This window comes from Cuculus canorus, chromosome 4, assembly GCF_017976375.1.
Source record: "Cuculus canorus isolate bCucCan1 chromosome 4, bCucCan1.pri, whole genome shotgun sequence".
Lineage (NCBI taxonomy): Eukaryota > Metazoa > Chordata > Aves > Cuculiformes > Cuculidae > Cuculus > Cuculus canorus.
The window spans coordinates 67,364,345-67,388,949 of NC_071404.1; the positions used below are offsets into that span (position 1 = coordinate 67,364,345).

Sequence of the window (24,605 nt, forward strand, 5' to 3'; positions counted from 1 at the left end):
CGTGTATCAACAACCATGAGAATTCCATGTTTTCTCTGCCATGTTATGACACAAATGTGTTTTTACTTAAGAATTACAATCGTCACTAGAAAATCGTCATTGTTTTGTAACAACCAAAATCAAAACATATATACAAGTTTAACTTTCAGTAGAACATTTACTTTTACACGCACGCCAAGTTATAATTTGCCTACTTTGAGTTGTGACAACACTCTTATTTTTGTCTATTACAGTTTGCATCTGTAAGAACGCTGGCTCTTCATAAGATATCCACTCATCAGTGAAATTGCATATTTAATAAATCCTAAGGGTTAAATACCTGTATCAGCCTCGTGCTCTTTATTTTCATCCGTTAAAGGGTTATCATGAAGCTTCAAATATATCTCTATGGCAATTCGTGCTGCTTTGAAGTAGAACGGGTGTTGCCGAAGTACATCTTCTAGTTTTAACAAGTCCACATAAGACCTAAGGGTAATCTTCCTCATACAGTAAGTGTGAAAGTCAAACTGGTCATCCGTGATTTCTACAAAATGCTAATGCAACATAATACAGCATTATTTAGCAAGTATTAACAAGCACACACTAACCCTGACTTTTTTAACACTCTCCCCCCAAAGGAATAATTTAAGTAAAATGCTGCTGTTTGACAAATACACCCTAACTTTTAGAAACGCGAGTTAAAATCCTCAAAAAATAAAGTCATGGTGAAAAGAGCAGAAAGCATCTTAGATCAGAACGAAAATTCACCCATTTTACAATCCACCTTCGGATAATGTGCAGTTTAAGGGACAAAGATTCAATATTCATTGTATTTAAGTAGAATTCTTCTATGAACTCCTCTATTTTTTTCAGGCAAAAGTATACTTTTGACCTCCATTAAATACAGTGGCAATGAATTCCACAATTAGATCACATGTGGTGTGAGAAAGTACTTCCTCTTGTCCAAGATCTGCTTTCCCCTTGCTTTTGTTTAAGCAGTGACAAGTCATTCCCCTCCTCAACTTCTCCATGTACTTATGATCTCCTACAACTTCATCCTAAACTCAGTTTTTGCTGAGGATAAAACAGTAATCATGACAAGCTAATAACAATTTCTCTGTACCAAAGTGGCTTCACGGTATGTATTTTACTGGCACATTTTTAAGGCGCTATATTATTCAGACATAAGCAGCACGACAGACTTAAAAGAAAAAGCACTACTACTCCAGTCACTTAATTCCCAACGCTGTCCTTCTGCCTGCTGCTCCACACCAACACAGACAATCCTGCAGCACCGCCTATAACAGTTCCAGGAATTCTTTCCCAAGCAGCAATAATTCATGTAAGACCTCGTACTACTCATGCACAGGCAAAGAATTTTTCTTGTCCCTCCTTCACTGACTACATTCTTGAATGCTATGTTTCATCTGCCATGTTGTCATCTAGTTCAGAGAGAGTGCAAGTGTTGTCCTGGCACTATTCATTCACGTTCTGTGATCATTTACTGAATGGAGACTCTAAAGAGACACCTTAGTGAAGTCCACAATAAATTCCTTTTCTTGTAAAAACTGTAAAAGCTTATTTGCTCCTACCCTGTTCTCCCAGCCATAACCAAGTTATTAATTCCACGAGATCAACTTCCCTTTTTTTGAGACAGTTCAGATCTTTTAGGGTGTGCAGGATGACATCACAAGTGTTTCTGAAACCCAGAACACATTTTATCAATTAAACTGCCATAAGCATAACTGCCACCTCTAAAAGATTTAAGAGACACTGCTTTTTCTTAAAGCTTTGTTGATGGTTTCTGAGTCAAAGATCTTTGTCTATCTTATTGCTGATCCTTACTAAACTCTCAATCGATTAATCCCATAAATAAACGGAACATACTGACTTCATTCCTTAGAAATGTTTTTCAGGATGGCCTAAGTCAGCTCTACATTTGCTGACCTCTTCTGGTACTCAAGACAAGTTACAAAACCAGTAGTTTCTTACACAAATTCTTTAAAAAATGTTTCACGCAAACTTATTTAAAGGATTTGTGTGAACAGAATATGGTCCTGGCAAACCACTTTGTTGATTTGTTCCAATCTGAGAATATTCCAGACCAGTCCCCTCTGCACAAAAGCACAGGCATTGAAATGGCCTTAAGTCTCTCTATTTGCAAAGAGGCATCGCTTCCAACTCAGTCCTCCCCTTTGAGCACTTCATTTACACCTTCACCTTTCTGTCTTTCTTCCTAGACCCTAACGTGCCTAAAAAACCCAAAACATACACTTCTTTTTCCAGAAGTTGTGCAGACAAGCTTTTATTTGCCTTACGATGCATCTGCATTTAATGTGCAAGTATCCCTCCTTTTTTGATACAATTTCTACTTTAAGAAGTCTCTGTATTTCTAATAGCTTCTTTTAAACTGTAGCTTATCTATTTTTAAAGGAAGAGACACCTAACGTTTCTGATAGTTTTTTACATTTATTCTCTCCCTGTAAAATACAGAGGCTTAACAATAATCAAGGTGACACCTTTCCTCTACTTTAAACTGTGGGGTTTTTTTGAGGCTTAAAGTACACATACTCTTGGTTTGTACCCAAATACCTATTTTTATGTACCGTGCCAAAAATAAGATGATTTCTGGGATTTCTGTTCTTTCCTGGATCTTTAAATGGATTCATACAATCTCTTTATAATATAGAGTTTACAATGGCAATTTTAGGAGGAAATGTAATTTCAGGAATTTGTCAGTAGCCAATATGAGAGGAAATCTCTTTGCTCAGAAAGGAAACATATTAGCACAGTGAACTTAAGTTTAAGTGTTTTCCAACCTAGGCAGTTGAACTAGATACATACTCTCTCGATCTCATGGCATTTCTTAAGTGCTTCTCCAAATTTGTTCATTGCCTTGTAAGCTTGCGCACATTCTGTCTGAAACCACATGCACTGCATTTCATTCAAGTTCTCTACTGCCGAGGTTCCTTCCTAAAAGCAAAAACAACATTGTAAAAACAAAAACCTCAATTTGTTAACTGCCTTTTCGTTTACCTTTTTCTAATTAAAAGCATAAATAAAGAGACTCTTGAAAGCATGCTCAATTTCAAAACTGAAGTCCTGGAAGTCACAAGCGTCACTATTAGGATGGACATGCTTTGTTTGTGAATTAAAAATTCCTCAATGTTCCACTTATTCGAAAAGTCAGAATATAAAATCAATAGGCAGGTAGCAACCATTTAACTCTGACAGTTCCCCATTGTAAGGATAGGAGAGACACTCATTCAGTGTTTGTAACATTGCATGCACAAATAACACATTGTAGCACGAAGAAAAACGGCAGAAAAGCTCTAATATGAGGCATGAGACTGACATCTACAGGACTTTTTAAAGTTATTTAGCCAAAACTGTGCCATCTGTGTCTTCCAGAGACCTGCTGATCAACCTACGTGTAGGAACTGACAGCAGTCATAGGTTATTTCTTATGTGATTAGTACTAGAGTGCAGTGGTGAAGAGAAAAGAATACTGGTAGTTTTGACACCTTCTAATTAAAAAAAAGGAGATTACAGTTGTCTTTCAAATCTGGTATCTACACATACTTCCATAGATCTGTGGAACTTATCACATGCCTTTCAAGCTTAATGTCAACATAAGCTGCCTGGGGTGGATGCAGCCATTCTGGCTTTACTCTGCTCTTGCAAAAGCCAGGCTGTTAAAAATCAGCCAAGAGCTAAAACTGGGAAAATAACAGACAATATTCAGATGGAAGGGTAAGGAGAACATCCCAAGTAGAGAGAAAGGCAGTCTTCAAACAGTCTGATTTAGGCAGCTAAAAATCAGAAGAAAATGTTAGCTCCATTTTCAATACACTTAATTCACAACTGCTTTAATTATTTTTTTTAATTAAGAAGCCTATATTTGAGCACTAGGTATAAGATCAAAAGAAGATGAAAAAGATTACAGAGAGCAACTTCATGAAAAGATATTTTTAAATTTCAGTTTTGGGCAACTGCTAGGCTCGGTTTTTGGACTTCTTAAAGCTGCTTAAGGCACAGAGAGGTCAGTTAAACTAAATTCATAGCAGTTTCGTATCACAAAATCTATATAAAGCTACTGAGCATGTAATAAAGCAGAACTTCCACTCCCTCTGTGTTTACCTGCATACACAATCTCTACTTTGTGAAAATCTTTCAGCTACTCCCATATAAATTCCTTCCTGTTCAACCTCCCTTACTCCAGGTTCTTCCTGCTCTTCAAGAACAAAGACCAAAATGGGACAACAAACAATAAAGGAAGGTTCCAATACCTTGTTGCCCAAAACTGACAACACATAAATGATATCTCCAGCATTCTAAACCTGTCATTTGCCAAATACTCTGGGAAGAGTACATTGTGCTGTTTTGACTTGAGGTCATGAAAAAATAACAACAACAGAAGTCAATTTAAAAGAGTAACTAACCAGTGAGATCATCAAACCTATCAGAACAGGTTACTGCAGGGACAACAACTGATGCATGATTTTAAGCAATCTGTATAATGCAAACTTTTTATGCCAGCTAATTGGTCCCGGGTAAGCAGCCAGGGGTTGGGGGGGAAGAAAAATAGATACAATATGCAGCTTCCCTTCATCACTGTTAAAAGTAGCCTTAGGGATGAAAGCTTGTTCGCAAAAGGAAGACTTATGAGAGAACCTCTCACCTAGCAGCCACACAAATTTTGTTCCAAGTCTGAATTCTCTAATGTACTCTCAGTAAGAGACAGGGACAACTTGATCAGGTCTTTCAAGGCTCCTATGGAATCAACATCAAACCCAAAGACTACTTTGAAGAAATGATTTTCTGAGGAGTTTTCTCTAAAGTGGGCACAATGTATTTTTCCTAGCTGGCAAAAACGATCAAATACAACTTTTAGAGTTCTCAATGCTTATACAAGATTGGGATTGGAACTAGGTGATCTTTAAGGTCCCTTCCAACCCAAATTATTCTATGATTCTAACTATTCTATGATTAATTCAAACCCTGATACTGACTACTGTTAGCGAAACAAGCAACTGTATTGGTACTAAAACAGAACTGATAGTAAAGGTGAGTGGAAAGTTAACACAAAGTTTGTTCCACAAGGGATTAGGCTCACGTTATTCAAAAAAAGTAATAGTTAAATGCAACAAACCCTTGTAAACTTAGAACACATTTCTTCTGCTTCTTTAATGGAGTTTGCTTTCAACATGTATTTTGCACATTTGGAGTTGATAAATCTGTCTGCTGTGTCCAAAGCCTGAGCCTCATCCATCCACCTTGCAGCTTCCTTAATATTTCCAGCATGCTTGAAGAAATAGAAATTAAAATTAGATGCAGTCATAATAAATCATGCATGTTTTATCTACTTATGTTTAATATGATTAGTTAGTTTAAGACACGTATAATAAATGAAAAGCAACAGATCTTTAAAGATAAGAAGCAGAACAATTACTTTCCCTCATTGTGGAATTACAGCTCTTTTGGCACTAGACATTTTTCCTGAGAGTGCTTGAAGGACACTCTGGATAACCCCATTCTGATACAATCCCATAGTGCAGTTGAGAAACTGCTTTTAAGTAGTTTAAAAAAATGTGGGTAAGTAGAGGTGGAAAACACTTAAAATATCAACTATATTTATTAGTGTGATTTTTTTAATATGAAAAATGTGTCCCAAAATGAGAAATCATACCCAGTGACTTAAAAATTAAATTTTAATTAATTTACTTAAATTAATTATTGACTTAAAAAAAAGAAATCTTCATAGGGACTTATTCGCATGCAGTGAAAACCCCAAGTAGCTTAACAATACCCTTATCCGGAAACTTGCTAAAATTCACAAAGTGATTTTCCACGGGTTCTCCAAGTGCCTTGCTTCAAACAAGCTTAACACCTCAATGTTCACATCAAACACATTACAGGAAAGTATAAGTGTATATTAAAGGCTTCCATCATAACAAACGGATAACTTTGGTCGCTAAGAATAAGCCAAACTTACCTTATAGATTTTTGCCTTCACAAGGAAGAGCTCTATCAAAGTGGGAGTACTTTCTATAGCAGCATTTATATATTCTAGAGCCAGAGATGGCTGTCCAATTTTATCATAATGTTGAGCCAAATAATACTGGACCCAGAGTAAAGTGGTTGGAGGTTCTTCTTTACCGTCATCTGGAGGCAGAAAAATGGAGTTCTTTTGTTCAGTTTATTAAAAAAAAACCCCACACAAGCCAGAAGCAGAGTGTTATAAATTCAGCCACTGAAGTTAATTCTGTCTGTGTCAGGCTGTCGCACAAAACCTGGGAGTGCTTCCAAACACCTGGGTCCATGTTAAGTCCATTGACTTCTAAGCCTATGTTTAGACAAGACCTGAGTGTACACTGTTCCTTTTCCATACTGTGGTTTTACAGAGAGGAAAAATGAGTTAGTGGGTCAGAAGGGAGGTGAATTTTATTCCAACTAGTCCCTTAACCAGGGCAGCCAGATGCGCAAGACTGCAGAGTAAGATCATAGAATCATAGAATGGTTTGGGTTGGAAGGAACCTTAAAGATTGCCTAATTCCAAACCCCCTGCCATGGGCAAGGACACATCCCACCAGACCAAGCTGCCCAAGGCCCCATCCAACCTCGCCTTGAACACCTCCAGGGATGGGGCAGCCACAGCTTCCCTGGGCAACCTATGCCACTGCCTCACCACTCTCGTAGTGAAGAAATTCTTCCTTATGTCTAATCTAAATCTTCCCTCTTCCAATTTAGAATCATAGAATGGTTTAGGTTGGAAGATACCTTAAAGATCATCTAGACCCAATCTACCTGCTGCCGGCAGGGACACCCCCCACTGGATCAGGATGCTCAAAGTCCCATCATAGGATCATAGAATTACTAGGTTGGAAGAGACTCGAGATCATCAAGTCCAACCATACCCGTCTACTATTAAACCATATCCCTAAGCCTCATCCAACCTGACCTTGAATGCCTCCAGGGATGGGGCATCCACAGCCTTCCTGGTCAACCAGTGCCAGTGCCTCACCACCCTCACTGTGAAGAATTTCCTCCTTATGTCTAGTCTACATCTGCCCCCTTCAATTTATATTATTTATTATCTATGATGTAGTGCTCTTATTTAAAGCTGTTTTAGATTAAGTGTATAGTGACCAGTCCCGCTAAACACAAGTACTGCACAGTAACAGTGTAACAGGTGCCAGTACATTCAGCATTTACATGTTTTCAACCAATACAGTTGAGTATTTTTAAACAAAACGGGCTGCCTGTTCCAATCCCTAAATTGAAAAAGATTCTGTCTTCACCTTTGACAAATTTACCATCGCTGTTCACCTAAACATATCCCAGAAAATATTCCTATACACAAGACAGTTTTGAAAGTTAAGAGAGCTCTGCTTGAAATCCAAGTCTTAAAAGTTAAGTTCACTACTCAATTTTGACTATAAAGCATGGCAGCTCGTCATGCTTTATAGTCTCCTTTTTTTGGGGAAGAAAAGGGTGTGGGAGCTCTAGTCCTGCCAAGAGGTTCTGGTTCTTCAGTTTATGAAATAATTTAACCATGCAATTATACGCATTTGTTCATTTTAAGGTAGCAGAAAATTGTGCATTAGAAAGAACGTTACTATCAATGCAAACATTGAGCTGAACTGAAATAAGAGTAAGCCATTGCCTTAAACCAGAAAAGCACAAATGCATTGGAAAGGCCTGGACGAATTTATAACAATTAAGTGGCTATATTGTAACTCATAGTACCAAATTAAGTTCCCTGTTATACTTTTGCCTTGAAGTGAGAATTTCATAATGAACTATTGCATTCATGTTTCCGTAAAGCAGGAAAACAATTGGCTATAACTCCAATAAAAATGCCTTTAATCATTAACAGGATTATCCTGCAAAGTTTTAGCATACACTGTTGCTCGTGCTACCTTGATTATTAGCCCATTATAATCCATCTACTAAAATGTCATAATTGTCCTTTGTTGATATTCCATGCAGAAAATTTTTTTTTTCCCTTTCTGATTTTCTGTCACAAAGTGGTTGGGTAAATGACTAAAAACCATTACAAAGCTGCCAGAGAAACTATGAAGCCTGGGTTCAATACGCGTAGAATCATATCTCACAACACAGGAGCTGTCAGTCAAAGCCTGGAGAACATTTTTTAACTCTCAAACACAACCGCCAAGAACAGAAAACCCAGCCCCCAGCAAAAGCTTCAAACCTCCCTCCCTCTGAAGACTGTGCTATCAGTATCTATTCCGCTTTGTTTGACACTTCTGTAATTAAAGATTTAACACAGCTTTCAAATTTCAGTTTCCCAGACAACGATCAATCCCAGCCTTGAAAATAGAATACTTGAATTCACACTTGCAAAGATATGATCCAATTTGTTGAACTAGGAAAAATGTTCAGAATAAGTGACTAGATTTTGAATACAGACTTTACATTTGACAGCTTAAATCCAAGAACAGCTATGGCTGAGTTTGGTGTTAGGGGGAAAGAAATCCAGCATCTAATTTTCTTCACTCTCCACTGACTCCCCACCTCTGAAAGGTCACATAATCCTTACACCAGACGCTACTTTGATCAAGTACGACAGTCTCAGCACTCACCATTTGGGTTAAATAACCTGCAGCTTCTTAGAGAGGTTTCATAACCTATCACGAGCTCTTCTATGATTGCCACCTACACGTGCAAGACAGGACAAAAAAAAAAAAACAACTCTGTGGGCACGATGGTATTTTATTTTAACTTGAATTACTCGGTGTTACCCAAACTAGTTATTTTTGGTAAGAGAATTCTGCAATATCCTGAGTTATAACTCATGTGGGTATGTACTCAGTCTCATCCATCTTTTTGCAAATTAGGACCAAGCCTTTCTCAGTTAACATATGCAGCTTATAATTAGTAAATCTTAGTTTTCTACATTTACTAACTTGGCACAAAGCTCTGTATGCTTGTACTGATATTTTCTAGATATACCAGACCATAATATACAGAGCTGATGCAGTGAGCACTGAAGGAAAAAAAAGGTTCTTTCCCGTCTTCAATCATTGTTACGAAGTAGAACATGTAAAAAGCTGGGGGGAAAAACCTACCTTCTCCTTGTCTTTATATAATGACCTCAAAGTATTGAAGACTGGTGGACAACCTTTGCTGAAATTCATCCTTAGAAACTTGTCCAGGCATTCCTTAAACTTTTCACCTTGAGAGGAAAAAGACCTGTTGATTTTGTTTTACCACACATTACTCATAAATTGCAGACCATTTATGCTGTTAAAAACGTTAATATCTAAATAACACGTGTGTTGATCACTACCTACTCAGGAAAAATTCACTTACCCGACAAAAAGTTTAATGGTAATCTTCTTGGAACTAGTCCCTTTGGGTATTTAGTCCAGGCCTCTTCATAGATCTTTAGCCTCTCCATCATATTAGCTAGAACAGAATTTTACACTTTAGTTTTTTCTTCCTTTTTGGCAAGGAAGGAAAGGAGAAGCGGGGGGGGGGAGAAGCGATTTATATCTAGTTAAAAAAAAAAAAAAGAATCAGAACATATAGGAACTATACATATATGGCTATATACTTCCTAAAGAACCATAAAATGCTTTCAGGTATTCACTATCTGTAAATTCCTCTTCCAGCAGTGGAAAACTGTTTCTCTCTCATCTTTAAAAGGCTTAAACACCAAGCCTTATCACCTTGCCCAAACCTTCAGCAAAGAAACCCATTCAGGAGAACCATGCCTGGTTTTCCAAAACCTGTCTTACCCACAAGAACAGAGACAATAATAGAAAAATTCTAAATTAAAACTGTCTAAGAAATAATTCTCTTCTTTCAACCATGCACAAAGATACCACATTTGTTTGCTGCTTTGGTTTTAAATAAGATACAACAACACAAGAAATACTTCCAGCCGTCTTAAAAACATTATGATAACATGCACACACAATGACTAAAAGGCAAAACTTTGATGGGCATGTCTTTAAACAGTTTTTATTATTTAAAGCAATATAAGCTTGGATACATATATAAAAGCTAAATGTTCAAACCCAGCCTACTTACTACAACATATCAAACCATTACCTGGTTTAAGTGCCTTTTCCAGCCCTTTGTAATAGGCCCAGTTTTCAGGATTTCTTTCTTGCAGTCCTTTGTAGACTTCAACCGCTTCTTCAAGTCTGCCAAGCTGAAGCAGGAGTTCTCCTGCATGAAATCCAAGACGTTTTAAATAAGGAAACAAGATGTTGAAGCAGTGCAATAGTAGTCACTCTACAGTAAATGATTTGATAATCCTGAACTCCATCAGATTCTCATTTCTTAGAAAGAACTATCAGTGTCCTTGCAAACTAACTGACCAATATGCTTTTACTTTGACAATAAGTGCCACTACAATCAGATTCTAAAACTCAGCCAGGAACTCTCGAAACTTACTTGAAAATTTAATGTTAAAAGCAAGATGCACATGTTTTTTGCTCATTTACTGAAATGACTGGTTACTTAAAGCGCAGCTTTTACTACAGAAAGCAGTTAAAAACAGTACACAGTATGTCATGTACTTATCTTGAAAACCACATTGAAATTGCAGAGCTGCAAATAAAAGAATGGTTCTTCAGTCTCGTATTTCATAAAGCTAACGTCAATATTTTAAATCAAGCCATTGATCTGATTAATGAACTCGGGACTCTGCAAGTAAGTTTCCTTTTAATCATACTTCATTGCAGGATACAATTGTTAAAGGTAAAGCCTACATCTAACAATTATATAGAGCATCTCTGCTGATTCTGGAGTTGTACAAAAGTCAATTTCTCATTTTACCACAGGAAACCTTATTTTACAAAGCTTCGCTATTGCTAAATGTTAAGCACTGAACTCTTAAGTACCAGAGGTGATACAGTGTCATTCTAGAGTAAGGTAAGGTTTTCATCCGGTCAAGTCACTATTACCTCTCTCCTTCTCTATGTCACATATAATTTTGTCAAGAGATGCTGTTTCCCTCAGATAGGATAAGTTGAGGACTACATGCAGTATCTAACGCCAGGGAAAACATCAATATTTCACTTGCTGAGAATGACAGAATCAGGAAAAATAAATCTAAATTCTTTCTCTGAGGTGGAAGTTATAATTTTTATCTAATGGTAGCAAATGCCAATAGTACTTCCAGTGGTTCTCAGCTGTACTTCATTCACAACAGCTTTTTTCATGTGCACTTAAAATTTGTAGACAAGAGTCATTTACTAGCAGGCTTTTCTGTTGGATGTGCAGCATCTAAGCCAGACATAACGCCATAACAGGAGCTGTGCCCAACAAAATTAACCAGTTGCACCCTGTCAAAAGCACACAGACTGCAAAGAGAATTTCCATCCTTTCTTCTGTTTTTTTGATGGGGTGTATGCTGTTTTTTTAAGTCCTGTCCTGGTTTAGCCCCAGCCAGCAACTAAGTATCACTCCTACTAAATCTAAAACACAGCAACTGGGAAGTAAATTAACTCTATCCCAGTCAAAATCAGGACAAGCCCTATTTGAAAATCCTATTTCAGTACCAGCCTCGGACCTTCATCAAAAACTTAAGAACACATACCACATCAAAAGATCTTTCAGATAAAATAAGTCCTAAAAAAACACCACTACCCCCACAACAAAAACTCTTGCTACTATGTCTGAAAAAAGGTCTGTGATAGTGTAATCCCTACATCCATTTCCATTTATATGCAAAGTAGCGTATTCAGCAGGCAGGTGACACTGGAGGGTCACCTGCCTGCAGTCAATTTCCTTGAGGCACCTTTGGTGACACTGGCACTACTCAATTCCTAAGTTCTTTTTGCAAGACAGTGAAGATTTCCGTTAGCAGAAATAGGGAGCTAAATACAGCATCTATGTGAGCAATGTAATAGAATAAAAAGATTTCTTCTCTTTGCTTCAAGCAATCTTATCCAAACAGATTCCAGTGTGGGCCATGAACAAGCAACACCTTTGACAGATTGGAAGTTTCAAAGAAGAGCAGTACAAGCAGCAAGAGGTGGAACAAAGCATGCTCTGAAAAAGTGCACCCGTTAGAGCAGTAAAAATGAACTTTCTATTACTCTGCAACTCCAGCTGTGGGATGTAAAGTGCAGTATTATATTGCTCTGATATAACATTATGCACTATAATTACAGCAACACAATAACAGAGGCCTACCTTGGGTTGCTCAGCTAAAGACAGTATTTCCATACACTGCAAGAGCAACCAAATATAATAAAAAGCTGCTTATTTTGCCAAAGATGATGCTGCCCTTACAGTGAGCAGTCTCTCTGCCAAGATCACTACCAAAGCTACTCCAAGACAATTTCAAGATGTTAATTCAGGATGATCCGTCTGAAGTACTCATCAGCTCAAAAGTTTCAGAACAGGACATCTGTACTCTATTATCAGCTTGGGAGAGGAGTATGATAGACACCAAACAACTACGAGACAAGCTGTCTTTACCACTACAGTATTAAATAAATTAAACTAAAACCAAATCAAAGATAAAGTGGGGAAAAGCTGTCAGTACAGGGATTCCATTGTATAATGTGTGTTTAAATGTACCTTTGAAAAGTAATTACCTTTTGTTTCTTCAACGGCCAGTTTATCACAGATCTGCTTTTCATAGGTACAAAGATGCTCCAAGGCTTCTTTATGCAGTCCTGCCTCCCGGAGCACTTGATTCTGATACAGCAGGAGTTCGCTGTACTCATAGTCCACTTTATCAGGTGATGTCTACACAGGAAAGCAAGACACATGAGAAAGTTCAGCCTTCTGGAACACCTCTGAGATTTAATTCATTTGTCTAAAGAAACAGCGTAAAGGTTTCACACCTTCAAAGGAAGCAGTGTTTTATTTTTGGCTTAAGCAGCAATCCATGCAGGGACTCCATGTTTTCTCCTCTTACCTGCTGTGTCTTCCTAAATTCCTCTAAAATTTTTGCTGCCATTTCATAGTCTTCCAGCAGATGGTAAGCAATAGCATAACCAATCCATGATGCTCGCTGTGCAGGTCGGAGCTGAAGCAACTGGTATCTTGTTTCCTGCAAAAAAGTAGCTACTCATTTTCCTGACTTTATCTTGATGCCATTACAAATCCATTACGCAATCCTCTGTCTTCAATATTCCCATATTTAAGGAATGTCACTAAAAATTCTATATGCAAATATGATTTTTTGAACAAAAAGAAGAATAAACTTTAAACACTACAATGACCTTGACTGAATGAAATACAAACCAAACCCCATACGCAAAACAAGACATCATGTCCAATGACTACTGATGAGTCAGACTAACTTTGTTAACGTATGACACGTGTTTATCCTGTCCTACCACTTATGAACAGAACGCAATTAAGCACACACTGGTTTGAGTTGCAGGTACACTTACTACATACTGGTGTTTCAAAATCACCTTCAAAGTACATATGTAATAAACCATGACAAGCGTTGTTAGGCAAAATAGGTCACACTAGTGCATCCCTATTCTTTGGCAAGAAGATAATTACAGCAGGAAGATGCAACAGATTTGCTTGGTATCGTGCTGCTTTAGTCTGAGGGAAGAGTTACTACCTGCTTTGTTACAGGCTCCTGAAAGGTATCTTCAGGCAATTTAAAATAAAGGAAAAAAGTTACTATCTACTGAAAAAGCCAATCAGAAGTAAGCGTTAACAAAGAACTAAAACTAGTTACAGCAGTTCCATCAGAATGAAGATCACTCAAGATATTATAAAGTAGGAGATGGAGGAAGTTAAAGGAAGAAAAAAGTTTACTTCCAGGTTTTGAGAGAAAATTCACATTCTTCAGAAAACAACATATGCTCACTTATGAATTAATGGCTTCTAAGCACGTAAACATTTAATTCTCAATGCATTCTATAAACGCATGTTACTTACATGTTTAGCCATTAAGTGTTTGTATTTGTATTTGTCCAGAGGTCAAGAGAACATACATTTGCAAATGAATTTTGGCACTCATGTAAGGTTTGCCTATCTTGCCTCAGTAATGAGAGGAGCCCCATTTCTAAATTGCTAGTATGAAAACAGCAGTGATTAAGAAACATCCTAACTTGGGAACAGGTTCACCGAGGACCTATGTTAGCTGATGGTTCCACATGGCTTGTTCTGACATAACAACATTACCCTAATTTGAAAAGGAAATAATCTATGAAAAGATCGACTAATATTTTAACAATCACAATTGATTGTTATAATAATAACAATTATTGTTATTATTAAATTGTTGTTTATTTCAGGATGAAAACCTGACATTAAACATTATCCAAAGTCTCACAGGTAAAAATTTCAAATATGAGGGTTTTTTTTTGCAGAGAAAGGAATACCTTATTACACTAGTCTACACCAGCAGGAAAACAGAGCAGTTTCCAGGCAGAAAAACATAATTTAGGAGGAACTGAGGGTGTTTTCTTTAATTAATTAATGGCTTAATTATAAATACTTAGGGTGACTACTGTCGTTTTTCCCCCAGACAGCACAGTATGAAACAAACAAATCCTCTATAGTCATTGTTCTGTTTAATCCTGAGCAAGCTGTACAATGATCATGGGCAGCAACTATGACTTCGCCTGAAGCACACAAACACCCCTGCAAAACGACTACCAAACAGAAGCTGCTCCTTTTTGAGAAATGAAGGTGTTGGCAAGCTAGACATCAGCTCGCAATTCAAGACGACAGGGGAAAAAAGTCTAACTGCATGAGGAGAAGCATTTGTAGAGAACAGAAAGTTTGCATTCTTCTTTACAGAAGTGTCACAGCCATGACGCTACCACCTCATAATGGTTGGTTAGCATGAAACAACATCTCATGTGGCAAATACAAACTGATGCAGGGCAGCAAATAACTGGGTGCTGCAGTGACAAGCAGAAAGAAGGTTCCAATTTAAGTTACCAAACTGTGTTCAGCTTTGCTACAAAATAACCAGAAGAAAACAACATAGTAATCTAAATATTTGGGGTATTAAATCAAGAAAAAAAGAGGAATACTCAAAGAGTCCTGATCTACAATCTTACAGCTCACAGTAAACATAATACTCAAACCCAAAGGACCCGTCATTAATGCGCAGGTTGGCTGGGAGGCAGACTACAATGTTTCATGCAGCATACTGCTTGCCCTGTGTTATTTCCCACTGCCAACAGAAAACTGCTGACCGCTGGTTTAAGGGAGGAGCGATATATATGGTAAAAACTTATTAAAAAAAACAGAAACTGCCTTGTCTGAGTAACAGCTATCATCTGAGCAGGTTGCTTTTAACCTGCAGGAACCTTTCCAAGAAAATAATAAAAAGACCAGGGAGTGTCTGCAGCTGGATTATGCAGCATTAAAAAAAAAAAAAGAAGAGCAAACAATTCTGCACTGAAAAATAACCGTTTAACATGCATTTAAACCTGTATATAGAAATTGCTCAATAGCACATTTGCTTTTACTTCCATCAAGGAATGTGTAGCACAGTTTTAACACTCTAGATCTAACTCTGTACATTTTGTTCCAGAGTCATAAAACAATTTGCCACCTTTGCTGCAATTCCCTAGAAGCTGGTAATAAGTGCAGCATGCATACTTACCCTGTAACCTTCAAGATCCCTCATTTGAATCTGTAGCAGAGAAAGATCTCTCAAGATTTGAAGATTGTCTTTGTCCCATTTCAGTGCATTTCTGTAACATTTGATAGCTTCGTCATACTTCTTGTCTGACCTCTGGAGAAGGCCGTAGACGTGCCAACCTGGAAAACTGTTAAGGACTCTATCAAATTTGAACAGGGAGAAAACACATTCAACATGGCAGTGGCAGAAGACTTGCTAAAAAGCTCTCAAGCCATTCTATAAATGGATGGTAATGTTATTGCAATCATTACAATGCTTTTCCTCAGCTGTACTCTTTTCCTTAGAGAACTCTTTACCAGTTATGCGTATAGGGTGCACACAATACGCTGTAAACTGTGCTTTTTGTGTAGTAGGGAAGGAAATAAAGTTATAAGACCCCTGAAAAGACCATCAGGCTTACTCGAACACATTTTTGAGTGAGGGCTTATATTCAACAACTGAAATGCTTGCACTTCATACCTTCTAACTATATGACAAGTGTTTGTCAGTGTAATGGCAACTAATATTTTTAAAGCAAATCGCATATTTAAATGCCTAATTCAGCCCACCACAAATTGAGAGTTGCAGTTCAATGACAAAAAAACACCCTCAAAACCAGTGCAAGTCAGAATAATACTTGAGCCAACTGTGACTGCAAGGACAGCTGCAAAGCACCTGCCCTTTGGAAAGCTTAGACAAAATATTCTCCTGTATTGGAAATGAAATTCAGAACTCTGACCTTCCAGTTTGAAGCCTAAGGGTAGTGGCTTTCGTTGCTATTCTACAAATCAAGTAGTTGTAGAAATAAACCTTTTCCATTCATATTTCAATAAGGATACAGACATGACTCTTCAAGTCATTCCTTAGGCCTCTACGCACAAGTTCATAAGCCTCCTCTTTCTTCCCTAGACAGTTTAATGTCAGTCCTTTCATCGCCAAGGTTTCTAAAAAAAGGAGTTAAGCATCAGTTACGCATTTTCATAGGCTTTTACACTTAATACAGAAACTCTAAGCATGGTTTAAGTGCAAATTTAGATTCAGTTACGAGCATTGAGATTTTGCATCCTTTTTTTGACACAGCAAACCATACTGGCAGATTATTCACTTGAGTATATCACACATGACAATAAACCTTATGCATTATTTTCACCAAAAGCTGAAGCAGTGTTTTATTTTAAAACTGAAACCTGTCTGCTCTACAAACATTTTGGAGAGATATATCTTTTCACTGTAAAGAAGCAGCATTATAACTACTTAAGTATTTATTTCACAGCGCCTGAGACTTTCATATATCCACCCAAACCAAAACAGCTAGCAAAGAAAAGCAACATTCCCGGACAGTGGAAAGAAGCTCAGTATTAAGAACCGATTGAAAACGCAATAAGGGACAAACACCTTTTTCTTCTTTTACATTAAGACTATTCCCTCGGAAAAAGCAGCAGAGCTGACACACATACATTGCTGAACAATATTCAACAAGTCTTTCACTTCTACATGAATGAATAACAATTTCCCCTGAAAAGTGATACAGAACCACAAAGCTTGTATTGAGAAACTTGCACCATGCTAGAATGAATATTAGACATGCAGCATAAAGATAAATAATGACAAGCTACAACTGCTGGTAATGCAGTCTTCGAAGTTACAAATCCTTCCAAGAACAAGTGCTTAACATGATGCAGGCTTTCTTAACATGATGCAGGTTTCTGGATGCTGTTACAGCTTTATGGGCAAAAGGTTAACAATAAAGTGCTATAAAACTTCCAAATTATTACTCTATCCTAAAGTAGAAAGAATAAAAAAGAGCACATGCCTTTTAACAACTTACCTCCATGTTCTGCAAACTTTGGGTTAGAAAGGATCTGTTTACAGAACTTCAGCCCATTCCTATACTGCTTATGTTCGTAACACCTCTGTTAAAGAAGAGCAGAGTACATTTATTCAAAAAATGTACAGTAAAAGTATTTCTGCACCATGAAAATTAATCATCAGCGCAGCTAGGGCTTTTAGAAAATGTACTAATATCGTAATGAACCCTGTTTAATGAGTTTCCTGTGATTAAAAGTTTTTTCCATCACCAGAAAAAAAAAATAGCATATGTTAGTAAGAATAGGAATTTATATGCATAACTGAAGACATTATCTTACAGCAATTTCTCAGATCAGATACCACAGAAGTGTAAGTGCCTAGAGAGATTCAACTTCCCTTTAACATAAAGGCAAACCTTATGTCATAGCGAATCTTGGTAAGCATTCAACTCACTTTGGTTAAATTATCTTTCATACAAACACCACGAGACAACCTCCAGCAACCATACAGGTAGGAAAGAAAATTAAATAACTTGAACTTAGTTCCAGCTATCTCTGAAAGCAACACCTTGCAATCAATTTGAATACCACATATATCCAGATTTTCAAAACTGGTGTACAAAAACATCTTGCCATCCTGGGAATTAAAACATTCCTCTAGAGTTTTATTACATCCAACTCTAAAGATGTGCTTGTGTTTGAGTCTCATTTCATCATGCAAGGCAACTGCAATGCAAAACAGTACGGAGCATGAACTTTTAAAACCAGTTTCAGTATTTCACTTCTGTCAATCCATTCCCTCCATTAATCTTTAAGTAGAAGCCAAAGGAAGAAGTAGTAATGTAACAACCAGGAATTGATAGACTTCAAGCCACCAAGAACAAACGCTAGGCATTTCTTAAGTTTCATTTTACTGTAATAATGTCCCGACTTAAATATAGGAGTAGAGAAATACAGGTTGCTTGAGTACAGACCCAAATCCTATGGTAACTAGGAAGTCATTCATAAGGGGAGTGACTCTAGTTGATAAGTTCTGGTGGCAGGATGGCTGACAGGACTGTAAAATGGGGTACAGCTGACCGTTTTCAAGTGTTCCTAAATAAGCCTTGTTCAGGATTCCAAATTAACTATGTAAGAGCATCCATAAGCACGTATGGGCATCATTTGTCATCTAAGCACTCCCATCAAAAAATTCAGGAGAGACACCCAACATCAAGCGGAAAGTTCTAAAGAGAAAACTTCAAAAAGCTGATGACTATTATGTGAATGCTTAAAAAGGAAAACAGTGAATCTACCCCAACTTCTCTGCTTTACATTGCTTTTGCATGAAGAAAGAAAAAAACAAACTCAAACCAAACTTGACTGGTTATTATTTACACCTTTTAGTCACTGCCTGCTTTCAAGTAGCTGAGTCACTTTAATCAGCCACTGGTCGGAGCTGACAGTGAGCTTACAGGTAACACAGCAGGAACAAGCCTTTTTTTTTTTTTTTTTTAAATTGAAATCATCAGTCATAAAAGCCACCGCCCAGGCCTCCTCCTTGAAAGCAGCACCGCCATTTGCTCCCACCTCAGCAAGTGTAAAAGCAGCCAAACCTGTCACAAAGTGGAGCCACCACAGGAACTTAGGAACATGTTCCCAGCGTAACAGAGGCACTGTGACGAGCAAAAGGGGTACTTTGGGTTTTGCAATTTGCCTATAAGTATGGCTGCTCAGATGCTGGCTATGAACATGAAATCTTATCTCTAAACAGTTCCATTTTGCATACTCTAACAATCAGTCTTTCACCTTGAAGCTTAAGGAAAGTCAGCCAAGATGGTATACGTGCTACAGACAGGAAATAATTGCACACAGATTTTACTCAGAGTCATAAAGAGCTTACAACACAAGGTACCTTATAATAAAGTGAACTCACTGAGAATTGTAACAAGTTCTCCATTTGGGCTGTAGAGAAGAAAAATCTATGAGTCTACACCCACTTCCGCCTACAGAAAGTTCCCATCAACTCAAAGACTAGGTAGGACCAATATATTATCAGCAAGTGATTGTGCACTTGTATCACCTAAAGTACCAAATGAAGAAATAGTCACAGCTGTGTATACTGCCCAGTGAAGTATCACAGGTCCCCATTTCTCCACCATGAGAGTTGTGAGGCACTGGCACAGGTTGCCCAGGGAAGCTGTCAATGCTCCATCCCTGGAGGTGTTCAAGGCCAGGCAGGATGAGGCCTTGGGCAGCCTGGTCTGGTGGGAAGTGTCCCTGCCCATGGCAGGGTGGGTGGAGCCGGATGATCTTTAAAGTTCCTTCCAACCAAAATCATTCTATGTTTCTATGATTATCAGGTGTTTCTAGATCAGGACAAGATGAAGTCATTTCCTATATGCAATTTCTCCCAGCTTTCAGATTAATACTTTGAGCCTACTTCATTCTGCTAATGGAAACACTTAAAATTGTCATTTTACGAGTTTCCTTACTCTACATATGTATTCTATTTACATATTGTAATTTTGACAGTAGAAAAAAGGGGAGAAATGAAATTGAGGTCATGTTTCATCCTTCTTCATCAAAGTGGGTCCAACAGCATCACTGAGATTCCAGTACTTGATGCCATGCATATACTTGTCTCCTCCTCCAAAGAGGTTACAGACTAACAAGCTTAAATAAAGGTGTGAATGAGAGAGAAGGAAGTCAGGAATGCAGCATATGCCACCATGCCTGGTACAAACCTTGGGGAATCTGTGGCTCCAAGGAGCAGAAACATGAAAGAAAAATCTTTTAAGAAAAAGGAGACAGTAAATATTGAAAAGGAAAAAAGAAGAACAAAAAGAATAACACAAGGAAAGATAAGTGCGAGTAATACACAGCCTGGGAGAAAAAAAAATCCTCAAGGGAGTTAGTAGTTTCTGAGAAAGAGGAAGAAAAAGAACAGTACATTTAAAAATCACAGAAGGAGGACTGGTGACATCTCAAGTATTCTTGGGACATAGAGATAGACACAGGCTCGCTGGAAGCAGGAATGGTCTTCATCTGAGTAGTCTGTTTCCTCCCAGACGAAGAACTTGTAGTAGTCATTCCCTGGCCTCCAACCCTAACTTTGGGACAGCTGTTCTGCACAAGGAACACATTTGTCTGTTCCAGAGACCACTGAAAGAGCACAGTTGCCTCCCCTAAACTGAACTCCCGCACATATCCACTTCCAAAGCCAGCAGTCGGAGCCTGCTCAGACAGACAGCTGCTCCAGCTACAGCTTGTGACAGCATGCAATGAGAAAACATAAAAGCTAAACTTCTGAAAAGTATGATAAGGCTCATGCTTTAAAAGCAAAGAATCTGACTCTCCATCAGCACTGAATCTCTATTACACATCTGCTGCCCTCTGAAGCTTTCCCTTTAATTAAGGTTACCAGATCTTTTAAGATACCTAAAAAGCTTTTCAATACATGCTGTGGCCAGAGCGACAGACTACTTCAAACACACCAAGATTGTTTTCACACACTTTAACTAATTTTCTATATTTATAGCCAGGAAATAGCTCTTGTTTTAATACAATTCTACAAAGATCAATAAGATGAGGCAGCCAAGAGTACGACTCCTTCAAAATCATGCAAAACTATAGCAAGTGAGAGAGAATCTGCATTTGCACCATTCCCCCCCCCAGTATCTACTCAGTGGATCCAAATGTATGGCAATAGAGATAAAGTGACAGTGAGATTGCAAGTAACAGAGCTAGCCTGTACTCTCTAGAATCCCAAGGCTGAGGCGGAGGGAGGGCTCGCATTCTGGTGTTTGGATCTCTAAACTGTATTAGGGCATCTGTGCCGAATCGGTCTTCGGCCAGCAGATGTCTTACACACACACATATGCTGAGCATGCCAACTGTGAATGAATTCCTCTGCACTTCTTCCCTGATGGCTGCCATAAAGAAAGGTGAAAATACTTCACTATTTACAGCTTACTACATCTCAACAGCTAACAGATAGATGGAGTTTGTTTCCTCCTCATCCCAGTTTTCCATCTTCTCTCTCTAGTGCATCTCCCTTCCCATCCTCACTATCAAGCTCACAAATGGGAGCACTGGGGTGTTATTGACTTCTTTGTTGTTATTCCTACTTGGATCAGCACATCTGGTTAGGAGGAAATTTGGTGAGAGAGTAAAAAAGGATATGGCAGACCCAGGCATGTGGGATGGGATCACATTCCCAATCCTTACACCCTTTAAACTGGAACAGTAACAAAAATATAGCATGCTACTTCTATTTAAAGACCAGAATTTTGCAAAAAAACAGTATGAAGAACTTCTGTTTTCTCTTTGAAGATTATGTATTCTGCCAGGTCACACTTTTAACTCCAACTCTATGCCAGCTTTTTAAACTCCAGTATCTGCAAATTAATTAAGTTCAAGTACTTAACTTAAGTACTTTTAGAAACAAAAGCACCCAAACCACCACCAAAAACCCACAGGAAATCACTTCTTCCTGATGGTAACACTGTTAAAGCAAGCACTCCAGTTCAGTCAATGCTATGATGGACCAGCCACAGAATTATTTTCTTCACTGAATGAGTACCCAAATCAGACTCAGCCCCAAGAGACAGTGGAGATGCAAACTTAATTTCTCATAGCTGGTCCACTGTACTCAGCCTCTCTTCCTCTGCAGGTGACATAGCGTGTCACCATAAGAAGCAATACATTGCAGACTGCTCTGCATCACATACAAGAGTTACCAGACAGGACAACTGATTTACACACGGGCACAGGCAAATTTTTCACTTGCATCTGAAAGTCCCCAGGATAAAGTACAATGAAGAACGGGCTGCCAGTTCAGGGATTCGACAATCCGCTGTCCTCCTCCCTAATGGTTTATAAGGCTTGAGCAGAATTAAGGTGGACAAATCGTTTCAGCTACAAGCAATGTGCTCCTTGGGGGACTCCAGAGTTTCTCCCAGTAGCAACCATGAACACATATATTTGTGGCATCACATAGCAATGTTGGCAACTATAATGCCACTAAGACCTGTGACAGCAGAAAGCATTACCATACTTGGCCTTAGCACCTGCTGAGGTGTGCACTTACAATGCATGATATGCATGTCTGCCACTCAGATGCTATTTCTTCCAGCATAGTTCAGATGCAGCAACTTAAAAGATAGTAAGTCCAAGCGCTGCACAGCTCAAGGCTGTTTTCCAGCACAGTTACTCTCTCTACAGCTAGACTAGATCAGGTCAAGTCACTAAGGTGCACTAATTCAAGCTAAATGTAGTAAAGAAGATTCTGAAAGCTGGAAGCATTAGGAGCAACTGCTCACCATGAATTAGTGGGTCTTCTGAGCGCTAACCATATCAAACAGCTCAACAGCTCTAGGCAAAAGCTTCCACCACACTGATTCAGTTTCATGACAAAGACAAGATGTATAAACCAAATGACTGAAAAAAAACACACAAACCTTATAGATATATTAATGCTCAAAAACTCTGGGGCAAACCTGCATATTTTTTTGCTGTCAAATCAAAACCAATCATCCTCTTCCACTGCTCCGCAGTGTTAATGAACAGAACTGTACTGTGTAAGAAACTGCTTCAACAACGACCCAAATTAAGGGGCCAAGAAATCCTCCTGCACAGCTTGCCTCACTTTTTGGAAGTGACTGATACCTTCATTACCAGCACTGCTTGGTAGAATATAACCAGAGAAACAGAACAAGCTCAAAGTGAAATTAGTTAGGAAGAAAAGAAACATACGCACCTTTACATTTAATACTGAGGTAGAATAAAAAAAAAAAAAAAAAAATCTATTCCGTCCATGGTTTTGAATTGCCCTCATTCCTGTACCTGACAAAATCCATCTGGAAACGGCTGCTGACAAATAGTTACAGCTCTTCTAGAAGTAAAACTAGAAACCCTCACCCACTGAAGCAAGACATTTGCTGAAAAATCCATTCTTCAACACCACTTCTACTGACCACTACTTGCTCACTTTCATCTCCTTCTTGGGGAGAGTTACCATGAATTTCACCATGTCAACTAAGATCAACTGAATTGTTCATTACCCTGGAGCTCCTATATTCCAGCTTCACCTCTGAATTTAGCACGGAACTGACTGTACCTCTCCAAAAAAAACACTATGCATAGGATGTACTTGCTTTTTTAATGAAAAAACTAAGTATGATAAATTTAAATCCCAAGATACTACAGGAAAAGGGCTAAAGAAGCCCACACAATTGGTTGTTCTTGGACTTACATGGACATTTTAACTCTGTCATACCTCAAAAGACAGCCCAAGATACGTGGTGAGGCTACCGACATCTTCTACCCATGTATTCTGTCCAGAGTACTCCTCACCCTAAGCTCTGAGGTACATGAGATGTCGTGTAGCACTAAGCCATTGCAAAATAGTTAAATGTGACTAGTTAGATAAGAAAGATTGTTCTTCTGCATTACAAGGGTTGCTAACCTGATTGTGTGGTATCATGGAAGCAAACAGAAACCCTTGTAACAAGTCTCACTGACCTCAGTTTTAACGGTGGCCATGAATAATTGTTCATTTTCGCTGTCCCCTATGGATGAAGTCAGAGAAGATGCAACTCCTTATCACTACTCTTGTCCACAGCAGCGCTATGTCAATGCAACATGGGATTTAAACACGAGATGCCCAGAAAGTGCAATCAGAAAAAAATATCCATTAAAAAAACCCTTTGAAAAACAGGAACAAACACAACTTGATCAAATTCTAACCAACATAAAGGGTAGTACCATACAAGCTGGATTAGGTCCATTTCCCCAAATGAAGAAGATGAGTTTCAGACCACTATAAGACCCATTTTGGATTCACTTAAGAGTATCTATAGCCATTAACAACAGAAGACTGGCCACAATCTTACAATCATGAAGAAATTAGGATGTGTTCCTATTAATAAATCTTTCATTTTCATAAGTGAAACGGGTAAGGAACAAAATAACACTGCTCCTTAGAAATTTATAACAGGGAATCCTGTTTCTACAATTTCTGACAGTCCCAGTGACAACAAACGGCCTAATTTGGTGAACAGGCTTTAGTAACAGCCTTGCTTCAAGTGATTCCTTAATAGCATCCTCAAGTCTCAAACAGTAATTATTTTTTTAGCAAGTTTGAGCGATATTTCTGAAAGACAAGAACAGCGACTCTGCTGAAAGCAGCAGATCTGTTTTTACTTCCATTGCACTGTTTTGACCAAGACACCTTTTTTCCC

General features: G+C 38.3%; 1 protein-coding gene across 2 annotated transcripts in view; it reads right to left on the reverse strand.

Moving 5' to 3' along the window:
* NAA15 (N-alpha-acetyltransferase 15, NatA auxiliary subunit) overlaps positions 1-24,605 on the reverse strand; it is a 39,768-nt gene that overhangs the window by 9,867 nt on the left and 5,296 nt on the right. For both annotated transcript variants that reach the window (XM_054065191.1, XM_009569041.2), the window contains exons 2-14: positions 17,403-17,487; positions 16,414-16,518; positions 15,557-15,714; positions 12,887-13,021; positions 12,561-12,714; positions 10,060-10,179; positions 9,316-9,411; positions 9,072-9,178; positions 8,586-8,658; positions 5,975-6,144; positions 5,132-5,284; positions 2,824-2,952; positions 320-533 (exon numbers count right to left, since the gene is read on the reverse strand). In XM_054065191.1, coding sequence (XP_053921166.1) covers positions 320-533; positions 2,824-2,952; positions 5,132-5,284; positions 5,975-6,144; positions 8,586-8,658; positions 9,072-9,178; positions 9,316-9,411; positions 10,060-10,179; positions 12,561-12,714; positions 12,887-13,021; positions 15,557-15,714; positions 16,414-16,518; positions 17,403-17,487 — 1,699 coding nt within the window. The remainder of the gene's footprint in view (positions 1-319; positions 534-2,823; positions 2,953-5,131; positions 5,285-5,974; positions 6,145-8,585; positions 8,659-9,071; positions 9,179-9,315; positions 9,412-10,059; positions 10,180-12,560; positions 12,715-12,886; positions 13,022-15,556; positions 15,715-16,413; positions 16,519-17,402; positions 17,488-24,605) is intronic.